At 41.1% G+C, this 11784-nt stretch overlaps 1 protein-coding gene across 1 annotated transcript in view; it reads left to right on the forward strand.

Annotated features, from left to right (window-relative positions):
- LOC101644261 (dimethylaniline monooxygenase [N-oxide-forming] 4) overlaps nt 1–11392 on the forward strand; it is a 30328-nt gene extending 18936 nt beyond the window's left edge. The window contains 10 exon segments of the mRNA XM_045297964.1: nt 1711–1756; nt 1759–1802; nt 1804–1913; nt 3761–3837; nt 3840–3927; nt 3929–4109; nt 7395–7452; nt 10412–10601; nt 10711–10720; nt 11132–11392. Coding sequence (XP_045153899.1) covers nt 1711–1756; nt 1759–1802; nt 1804–1913; nt 3761–3837; nt 3840–3927; nt 3929–4109; nt 7395–7452; nt 10412–10601; nt 10711–10720; nt 11132–11392 — 1065 coding nt within the window.
- The last annotated feature ends 392 nt before the right edge of the window (nt 11393–11784 follow it).

Here is an 11784-nt window from a genome sequence, read left to right on the forward strand (position 1 = left end):
TGCCAAAGTTCTCAAGTTGGTCCCAATTCCCTCATTGATGGCCCTAATCGTTTGGGGTTTAACTTCAAGGTCTGTGATCCACCTTGAATTTATTCTTGTGCATGGAGTAAGAGAATGGTCTTGCTTCATTTTTCTGCAGGTAGATATCCATTTTTTTCCAGCACCACTTGTTAAAAAGACATCACCTTCCCATTTGATATTTTTGGGGCCCTTATCAAAGATCAGTTGTCTGTATGCTGATGATTTTATTTCTGGGTTTTCAGTTCTTTTCCATTGGTCTGAGTATCTGTCATTGTACCAATACCATGCGGTTTTGACAACTGTGGCTGTATAACATATGCTAAAGTCAGGTAAAGCAAGCCCTCCCATTGTGTTCTTCTTCGAGGAGTTCTCTGCTAATTCTGGGCTTCTTCCCTCTCGATATGAAGTTGGTAATCAGTTTTTCCATTTCTTTGAAGAAAGATAAGGGTAATTGTATTGGAATTGCATTAAGCTTATATAGTGCCTTTGGCAGAACTGACATCTTGACTATATTGAGTCTTCCGATCCATGAGCATGGGATATTCTTCCATTTGTTGAGGTCTCCCTTCGTTTCTTGTAGTAGTGTTCTGTAGTTTTCCCCATATAGATCTTTTGTTCTTTTAGTCAGGTATATCCCTAGATATTTCTATTTGAATGTAGCTATTATGAAGGCTACCACCTTTTTATCTCCTCTTCTGTGATCTTATCCGATGCATATAGCAGTCCGATGGACTTCTGTTTGTTGATCTTTTATCCTGCAACACTGCCAAACTCCTCTATTACTTTCAGTACTCCCCTTGTGGAACTTTTGGGATTTTCCATATATAAAATCTTATCATCTGCAAATAACGATAGTTTTACCTCTTCCTTCCCCAGGCGAATACCTCTGATATCTCTTCTTTGCCTTATGCTGTTAGCTAATACCTCCAGGACAATATTAAATAAGAGTGGGGACAAGGGGCACCCTTGTCTGGTCCCCTTTTTCAGTGGGACTGTCTTCGTAATTCTGTAAAGCGAGAAAGAGGAGGATGCTTTCTGAGCATACCCAAATTCTCTACTACAAGTCAAATTGGCACCTGGTTTTAAAATAAAGCAACTTATGCTTTGCCTTAGATGTATACATAATGATTTTAGGAAGCAAAGAATTGTAAATTATAAATCTATTCTAATTTAGCATAAATTATAGAACAAGTATGAGATCTAATAAGAATATTTTTTATTTCATTCCATTAAGATATCTATCCCAAACATGTATGTTAAATTCAAGTGTGACAAACTGTCTGATAAATACTATAGATTACAGGGACTGTAATTCTTTATATTAAACAGGTTGAGCATATTAAGCAGGTGTCTAGATCAGGCAAGAGCGATTTGTGCAAAGGCAGCAGCAGGAACAGATCACACTCACTGCCGTCAAGTCAGCGCTGACTCATATGATGCTAGAGGACAGACTAGACCTGCCCCTGTGGTCTTCCAGAGCTATAAGTCTTTGCAGGAGCAGAAAGCCTCATCTTTCTCCCACAGAGAGGCTGATGAGTTCAAACTTCTGACCTTGTGTTTAGCAGTTCAACAAGGAACTCAGTACTCCACCAGGGCAAACCGTTCTTAAAAGACCATTTAAAACACGCTGAAGAAAAATGCTTCAAAATGACTGAATAATGTGTCTATCCTTCTTGCCTTACCTTTGAGGTACTTCTTAGGACTCAAACTCATACCTGGGTCACTGGCCAGTCTTCACATGGGGCTCTCCTTATAACATAATGCTTACAGGAAGATGTTTAATATAGTTTTATTGAACAAGTTCTACCTGTATGTGTACAAAGCTGGATTCAAGAGAGGCACAGGAATAAAAAATTTAACCATGAGAATTATGGATTGAGTATTATTACAGGGTACTTGAATGTTTTCTATTTAATGGAAAATGATTAAATCCATTATTTCTTATTCTATTTTATTCCGAAATCAAAATGTTCCACAGTTGTGTCATTGCCTTTCTTATCCTGTTCTGTTTACGTCCTTAAGACAATGTCCATACCACTGAAGTGCTTGAAATGGCTGTATCTTCTGACTACCAACAAAAGTGGTGACTCAGGAGCCTAGAGAAATGAAGGATGAAAACCTCTCATAGCCAGCTTGAAATGCAGATGGCCTTGGAGGAAGCTTGACATACTACCACATAGAAAAGAAAGAAATGCAGCCCCCTGGGTGGCACAAACAGTGACACACTCAAGGACTACCAGAGTTGGGCAGTCTGAGCCCACCAGGAAGCACCTCAGAAGAAAGGGCTGGTATCTTGAGAACCCCAGAAAGTGTAGTCCTATTGTGCAGCACATGAGATGCTGTGAGTCAGAATTGACTTCCCAGCAATCGGAGAACAAGAGTAATTATAACATGAGTAAATGCCGGTGGTCAGTTCCCACAACACCACTATGTCCGCTCTGGCTGAGTGATTAGGGAGATGAATATCCAGTAGGATTTCCTGGAATAATATGCTTTAATATGTATCTGCACATTGACACATTATACATTAAATTGTTTCCTCCAAAAATATGCACTGTGTAACCTTAATCTCTACACCTATAGTTGTAATCCCATTTGTGAATGGGTTGTCTTCGTTATGTTAAGGAGACAAGATTAGAGTATAACTTGAGACTGTTTATTTTTAAGATGTAAAAAACATTAACCAAGTCAAAATGTGGGGAAAGAGCTCCCGAGCCACATGAAGATGATAGAAGCTCAACAACCAGGGGCTGCTCCAGAGACAATAGAGAGAGAAAGCCTTTCCCCTTGAGCTGTGCACCCTGAATTCAGACAACTTAAGAAAATCAATTTCTGTGTGGGACGCCATTTACAATGGCAGCAGATAACTATGTCCTAGAAAATTAGGGCAGCAAGGAAAAGAAAACCTTTGAAATGCAAGTTAGGTCATTAAATGTGATTTTCTGTATAATGCTTTCAATTATTTGTCTGTGGTAAGGTATCTTCAACTGAGAAGCAGAATTAATGGTAAAAGGTCATTCGATGTGTCAGTTTTCAAGGACATTATGTCTGATATGATTCAGTAGAATGATATTCACAGTGAAAACATTAATCAGTATATATAAATGTATTTTTTAATTGTTATTCAGAAAGTTTCTTGCTGATCTCCTCTTTACCTAGTTTCATTCCTTGGAGGCGTAAGTGACATGAAACCCAAAATCAGGTATCAAATAGAGCGCTGCGTGCTCTATCCTGATGAGCGGAGCAAAGACATTAATCTCAAGAGATATAGAAATGTAACATCCTGGCAAGAAATATAAACTTAGTTGTTTTCCACATGCCTTCTACTGGGAGCAGGAAACAAAACATGTTATCATTCCAGCAAGTTATTATACTGGACCCATGGAGACAGAAAAACTCCCGAATCAAATGCTCTGAAATAGCTACTCAACACTTACCTCACAGCCACCAAGAGGGGGGTAAATCTAACTCATTAGTGGTAAAAGGACGACACAGTGTAAAGAATATAACCTATCTCAATGTAGAAACTGATGGATGTGTATGTGTTTTGCTCTGCATATGTATTTTTACCCAAAAAAGAAAACCAAAAACAGAAAATCAGGTAAACAACATTCGATCAGAAATTGGTCAATTCGCTCACTTGGTTTAGCACATAATTTCCCGGGATTAATCAAATAAATTGTCTGTCCGAGTGTCTTGTTGATAACTATTGTGAACAATGTTCTGCTTTGTGTGAAAGGGGAAAATCAAAAATAGTTGTGAATGATGAACTACGTGCCTGTGTCTTCAGTAAGACAGTGACAATGAAGACCAGCGTGAAGGGTTTAGAGAAATGTCAGCTCTCTCTGAAGACGGTACAGTGGAGGAAATCAGAGACATCGTGATCTTCACTACAGGATACACATTTGTTTCCCTTTCTTGGAAAACCTCTAAAAAGCTTTCACTTAAAGGAGATATTCCTATACAATAACATCTTTCCTTCAGACCTAGAAAAGGCAACTTTAGCTATCATTGGCCTCAGCAGCCTTAAAGGCTCTGTCTTATCAGGCCCAGAACTCCAAGCAAGGTGGGCCACACGAGTGTTCAAAGGCACCATGAAGCCATTGAAAATCATATGCGATTAAATGAATCTTCAAATTAATGCCCTGTTTTTAATTTCCTGGGTAATGCCCATGATTTGTACTTGGCTGTTAACTGAAAAGCTGGTGGTTCGAATCCACCCATCATTACCATGGAAGAAAAGCCTGATGGTCTACTTTATAAGCTCACCGCCTCACACACATAGGATTGCCAGGAGTCAGAATCAATTCAATGACAACGGGACTTTTCATTTGGTTAAAAGCAAACACATGTATGCTGAAGTAACCGAAAGCATAGACACACACCCCTGCCACCAAAAAAATGAACAATGTGAATTTTATATCTGTGTGAGTCATCATCTGCTTGATGGAAGTGAGGTTGGTTTTTTGGTATAATATGATACTCAAAGTGACTGACTGGAAAAAGATGTTGGACTCAGTGGGTGCTGTAGATTTGGGACAGGCATGTACATGTGTAAATATATTTATATATGAGGATGGGGACACAGATCTATGTGCATATATTTATAGGTTTAGTATTAAGGTAGCAGATGGACATTGGGCCTCTACTCAAGTACTCCCTCAATGCAAGAACACTTTGTTCTGTTAACCTTGCATTCCGTGATGTTCACCTGCCCGACACGATTGCTGAAGATGAAGCGAGTGCATAAGCAAGTGTGGTGAAGAAAGCTGATGTTGCCTGGCAATCAAAAGATATAGCATCTGGGGTCTTAAAGGCTTGAAGATAAACAAGCGGCCATCTAGCTGAGAAGCAGCAAAGCCCACATAGTAGAAGCACACCAGCCTGTGTGATCGTGAGGTGTCAATAGGATCAGGTATCAGGCATCAAAGAACAAAAAAACATATCACCGTGAATGAGGGGGAGTGTGCGGTGGGGACCCAGAGCCCATCTGTAAGCAATTGTACATCCCATTAGAGAAGGGGCATGGGGAGGAGACGAGCCAGTCAGGGTGCAATATAGCACCGATGAAACATACAACTTTCCTCAAGTTCTTTAATGCTTCCTCCCATCCACTATCATGATCCCAATTCTACCTTACATATCTGGCTAGACCAGAACATGTACATGGGTACAGAAAAGAGCTGGAAACACAGGGAATCCAGTACAGATAACCCCTCAAGACCAATAATGAGAGTAGCCATACCAGGAGGAGAAGGGAAAGGTGGGGGGAGATAGGGGGAACCACTCACAATGATCTACATATAACCCCTCCCGGGGAAATGGAAAACAGAAAAGTGGGTGAAGGGAGACATCAGTCAGTGCAAAATATGAAAAAAATAATAATAATCTATAAATTATCAAGGGTTCGTGAAGAAGGGAGGGTGGGGGAGGGAGGGGAAAAAATGAGAAGCTGATACCAAGGGCTCAAGTGAAAAGAAAATGTTTTGAAAATGATGATGGCAATAAATATACAAATGTGCTTGGCACAATGTATGTATGTATGCATTGTGATAAGAGCTGCATGAGCCCACAATGAAATGATTTGTTAAAATTTTTCAAGTAGAAAAGAAAAAATAATAATAAAACAAGATATAATTTGGGAAAGAGAGTAAAGTCCAATTTCACTGATTAACTGAAAGCCTTACAAGCCTCAGGGTCCTCGTCTAAGCTTTTTTATTTACTTCTTGTTCTTTCCATTTATTACAAGAAGTAGAATTTCAGATCTTTCCAAAGGTGTATATTGGAATAATGCACACTGTGAACAAAGTGAAGACCTGAAAACAGAACCTGTAGGAAATGTCCACATTTTCATTAAATTAGCACAAATTTCACAATCCTTCATTAAATCAGCACAATTTTTTTCATTCTTGAGAGACAAAGTACATTTGCAGCTTGTTCAATTATATTAAAATCACCAGAGACTCTTAAGTATCATTTTTAAAAATATTTTTTTTTCTATTGAGTTCCAAAATGCTTATCAGAATGATTGAGCTGTCAAAGCAAACCTCTGTTACATCACACAATTAGCGTAATTCCTTGCTTTACTGGAAAACCTCCAGGAGGCAATCCAGAAAACACCAATTAAAGTCCTGCTGGCTTTTTATAGGTTAAAGTGACCTGGATGGTAAGGAAGTAGCAGAGCTGAGTTGAAGTTATTATCACCTATGGATAGCAAACTCACACCCTAAGGTCAGGACTCTAGGCACTTAACTGTAGACAGGATAAGGCAGCTGACCAGATCCGAATAGGATGGCCAACAGGGTGGATTGTCTAGGTCACAAATGGCCCATGGGTAGTGAGAGGCACACGTAAGAATGGATGTGAAAGTCGAGAAATACAGATGTCAGAGTGGATTTTTAAACTTGAGTCTGCTGGTCAACTAGAAAAAGTGATCAAGACCCAAGAAATTGAAACAAGAGCAAGCTTCACATATTTAGAATAGAAACCAAGTGCGGAGACTGACTTGATAGGAGCCCCTCGGACAGACAGAGCCTCATCCAGACTAGGAGATGGTTGGAGCTCTGTTTTGCTGGAGAACCCCCTGTTTAGTAAAAATGAAAACCTTGCCACAACAAGGTTCTAAAAATAGGCATCATTTGAAGTGCTTACATTTAACACACTAAGAGCTTTAGGATACACACAATTTCATTTGAAGAGAACATCCCAAATTTTACACTGAAGGTTTTTCAGGCATATGAGATCTAGCTAGACAAATAGATAATGCTAGGCAAACCCTCATAGGGGTTATAGGACAAAGTAGTACTGCCCCCTTTGAATTTCTGAGAATGTAACTCTTAATGGGAGTGGAAAGCCTCACCTTTCTCCCACGAAGCAGTTATTGGTTTTGAACTGCTGACTTTGAGGTTAGGAGCCAAACCCATAGCCCAGTTCACCACCAGGGTGCCTATGAGTCGATATGAGTTGGAATCCATTTGATAGCAGTGAGTGAAGCCAGTCCTCTCTCTCCCAGCCAAAAGTGGCTACTGAACGCAGATGTATATCCCTGTGTCCTCGATGTATAACTCTGTCCCAGCCTTTTCGGCTAGCTTTTCAGGATGCAGGAGTGCATGCAGGAGACAAAGGTGGGCCAGCTGGGGAGTGAGTGTCATGCTGACTGAGCGCTAGACTCCTGGGATGTTCTTCCACAATTCTGGCAGTGAAGGGCTTGTTTATGTGAGATTGGGAGAGACTTTTCTCTCTAGAAAACTCCTTTCTGACCTCCAAGTTCATTTCTAAGCTCTGACTCTCATATGTTCTGAGGCAAGGGTGTTGGGAAACATCAATAAAGGGGAAACTACATGTGACTTTATTGTTTCCTGTTTTTCCTCACTGGCCTCTATAAGCTACCACCATCCCAACTACTGATGGCTGAGGCTATGTTAAAAAAAGGTATAAAATATTGTTTGCCACAGGGAAAACCAAGCAATATATTGTTACCTCCCCCCAAAAAAGTTGTTGGTTTTTAAAAAGCTAGTCCTGGGTGGTTGGTGGCGGGGGGTGGTGGGGAGGGCGCCATGGCTGGTTGGAAATAACTGCGAAAGGCGTCAGGGGATGATTATTAGTATGATTCATCCTAACTCTGCATTCTGCTTTAGACACATCATAGGGGCACCAAGTCTCTTCAGTGGAGCACAGAGCCTGGCCTCTAGAAAATAGCCAATCTTGCCTTCACTTTCTCCCTACTTCTCTGACTTCCCTTCTCTGTATCATTTGCTAGTAAGTCCTCTTACTCACATTTTAAAGTAAGGGAACCCAAATGTCGTCTTCAGACCTCTGCCACCTTCTGCTGATGCTCCCTCCCAGGTGGCCCCATGCAGGCCGGTGCCTTAAACCCCATCTTGTACTTTGAAAACCCAGCTTGTATCACCATTCCCAAATCTGCCTCGGGACACCAGTCTCCTTTTGCAACTCCTTCAGGACATTTAATGAGTATCTCAAACTCAATGTAGCCATTAAAATAAAATAAAAGTCTTGTTCCCCAACCATCACTCCACCACCCTGTAAATGGGCTGCTCTGAGACCTTGTCCCATCTCAACAAATGATACCATTTCACTTGATCCATCTAAAGCCTCGGAGCAATCCTTTTTTGCCTCTTTCTCTCACATCTCACATCAGCAAATCCTGAGAACCCCTACCATCAAAATAAAGTCAGAATCCAGACACTTCTCACTACCCCATTGCTACCACCATGCTTTCTCAGCAGAGGAGTGTAACTCTCTCCTATCTCTTCTCCCCGCTCTCCACTCTGACTGCTCTACAGTCCATTCTTGATGGTGAAGCTACGGTGAGATACCTGGTGGTGCTCCTCTGCAGAATTATGTCCCCATTTCACTCAGAATCTGCCCTGCAGCCCTCAAGACTCTGCAGGACACCCAGCTCTCTCTGCCCTGGCTCTCATTGGCTACCATGTTCCCATCTCCTCCATGTGGCTCCAGTCCCTCCAGCCTCTGCACTCTTACTCCCACACACCAAGCTTAGCTCCCTCAGCACCTTTGCACTACCTAGTCCCGCTGCCTGGAATTTTCTTACCCTCAGTGTTGCATGGCTCACCCTGCTCAGATATTGCTTCAAAAGGATGAAGCCTTCTCTGACCACACTATAGAAAATAGCAATTTACCCACTCTTGTGACCAACTTTCCACTTCACCTTCTGTGTCAGTTTTCTAGGACTGTGGTAACAAAGTAGAGCAAGCTGAGTGGCTTAAACAACAGACAGTTATTGTTTGGAAGGCTAGAAGCCCAAAGTTAGGGTGTTGGCCATGTCGACTCCTCCTGAGAGCTGTGAGGGAGAATCTCTCCCGTGCCTTCCTCCTAGCATCTGGTGGTGATGGGTGTCTTGACCTTGCAAACTGTGCCTCTGCCTTCACAAGGCCATCCTCTCTCTGTGTGTTTCAGTCCTTCATAAGGACACCACCCATAGCAGCTTACAATCCCCCCGACTCTGGTATCACTTTGTCTTAAACTAACTGAGAGCATCTCCAAAGACCCTTCTCCAAACAAGGTCACATTCACAGGCACCAGGGAGTAGAGCGTCAACATATCTTTGGGGGAGATATCATGCAATCCACAGCACACTCCTTTTTAATCCTTCATAATACTCCTTACTATCTTACGTAGTGCATATCTATTTATTCTTTCTATGTCTTCTGATTCATCCCATCCATTAGAATGCTATGTAAGCTCCTGGCAAGTAAGGACTTTGTTTGGTTCAACGTTGGGTCCCCATCACCTAGAATGGTAAGTGGCATATGATTGTTACAGTTGGCTAGGTGCCAACAAGTAGTTTCCAGTTCACTGTCACTCTGTGTAGAACAGAAGGAAACACTGCCTAGCTCTGCACCATCCTCACAATGTTGGTTAAGTTGTACATTGCTGCAGCCCCTGTATCCATCCATCTCCTTATGGTCTTCCTCGTTCTCAATGACCCTCTACTTTATCAATCATAATGTCCTTGTCCAGGGTGGCCTAGAGGTTACAAGTTGGGCTGTGAGCCACAAGGTCAGCAATTGAAACCACTAGCTGCTCTGCAGAAGAGAGACAGAGCTCTCTGCTCCTGTAAACACTTACAGTCAGAAACGCACAGCGACAGTGCTGCACCATCCTATAGGGTCACAATGAGTTGTTATCGACTGGATGATAGTGATGTTTTTGTTGGTGGTGGTTTTGGGTGGGTTTTGGTTTTGGGGGTGTGTTTTTGTCTTTCTTGATAATGTGTCCAAAGTATGTGAGACAAAATTTCCTCAAGCTTGTCTCTAAGGAGCATTCTGGTTATACTTATTCCAAAACAAATGATTTGTTTCTTTTTCTAGCAGTCCATGATGGTCAATATTTAGTGAATGAAAGAATGAATGAATGGCATTGGGACATCATGAAAGTTTGCTATCAACATAAATGGGTATGTATAAAGCTTTCAAACACCTTATAATCATCTCTGTGTCGTGTTCGGTACTAGCGCACCATGTATGGCCTCTCAACTCATAACTGCTTATCAGTACAAATAATTCAGGTGTCCCTATATGCAATGCTTTCTGATCATGCTCATTCATTCAACAACTATTACATTTGGACTGATCAGATTTAGCCTTCATATCAAATTCAAGACTCTAAAACATTATTTCAATCCCTTTTCTCAAGTTGCCTTCTTTGATCAGCTGTTTTAACTAAGTTAATTGCCCTCATTTCTCTAAATAGACTTATTTTTATTTCCCATCATTAAAAAAAAATTCCCAAACATGCATTGTTCTGGTTTTTTGTTCTTTTGTTGTTGTTGTTGTTTCTTTTAAAAGGTAGTCATATGGTGGGAGGGAAGTAGGTGGATCCTACAAATTGAAAAACACAAATGAGAGAGAGATTCATAAAAAGTGATCCATCATTTTTCCTCGTAGGGGTCTGATTAAAGATACCAGTGGAGGCCAACTCAACTGCCTGCCCTACATGGATGACCTTGCTGTGTGCATAGGTACAAACCCCAGTGTTCTGCTTCTGTTCCTCAAGGATCCCAGACAAGCTTGGGAAGTTTTATTTGGACCATGCACCCTGTGTTAGTCTGGGTAGACTAAAGAAACAAATTCATGGACACTCATATGTGTATAAGAAAGAGCATTATATACAAGAGCAGTTGAATATTGAGAAAATGTCCCAGTCCAGTCCATATCAAGTCCATAAGTCCAATATTAGCCCATATGTCCAATACCAGTCCATAAAGTCCTCTTCAGACTTACAAAACACATACAATGATGCCAAACTCAGGAAGTTCACAAGCCAATGGGTGCAAAGTCTTGTGGATCCAGTGGTGGTAGAAGCATCTCAGCACTGGCAGGGGTCTTCATGAGACTCCTCCAGCTCCCAGGGCACAGGATAAATCAGCGAGTGCCATTTGTTATGTCAGTAGAGCATCTCTCAGAGAGTGAGCGAGTGTTCTGCCTCCAGGAAGCTGTTTATCTCCTTAGCGCCTCAAAATGAGGTCATCCAGCTACGACCTAATTGACAGGTTAGACTCCACCCCTTTAATCCTCAACTTGACAACAGATTATGTAACTACAACACACCCCAGGGTGAAACTCAACAGTACCATCTAATGGGTCTTGGAAAATGGGATGGAGCCAGAAATGCCATCATGACTCAGTGGGATAGGACCTTGCAGTCCTTAAAAACTCAAGTTGTTCATAATTTCTCCAAGCTTACCTCAGTGTCAGATCAGGGAAAAGTTTGGGGAATACCTGTCCTACCTACCACTCTGCTACTTCTCTGGAAATATTCTCTTTGTTTTAAATTGTTGTGGGATAGATTATAGAGTAGAATTTCCCCTTACCAAATAAATATTTGGTAAGGATGAATCTGCTTGGTTACAGGAGTTGCACTAAGTCACATTAATTCTATCTCCAAATACATTGTGTATCTGTCCTCTCTATCATAATGACTAAAATACAATTTAGGAATCAACCACTTCTTCTTGGAATTATTGTGTTGTCTTCCTCTCTGGTCTCTCTACTTCCTTTCCGTCCTTGTTTCTGAACCATATTCTACTCTAATCCCTAATCAATAACTTTAAATTAAAAAATATGGTCATTGTTTCCATCGATGGTAGGGATCATATGGTATGTGCAAATTATATATTTTAAGGAAATTTGAATACCAAGATGAAATCAAAAAGTTTAACATGGTTTCTGGAAATCATGAGGATAATGAAATACTCCCAGACTAGTAATCATGAAACCAAAG

The sequence above is a fragment of the Echinops telfairi genome, unplaced genomic scaffold (assembly GCF_000313985.2).
Source record: "Echinops telfairi isolate 266 unplaced genomic scaffold, ASM31398v2 ScPeMD7_7424;HRSCAF=8462, whole genome shotgun sequence".
Classification (NCBI taxonomy): Eukaryota; Metazoa; Chordata; class Mammalia; order Afrosoricida; family Tenrecidae; genus Echinops; species Echinops telfairi.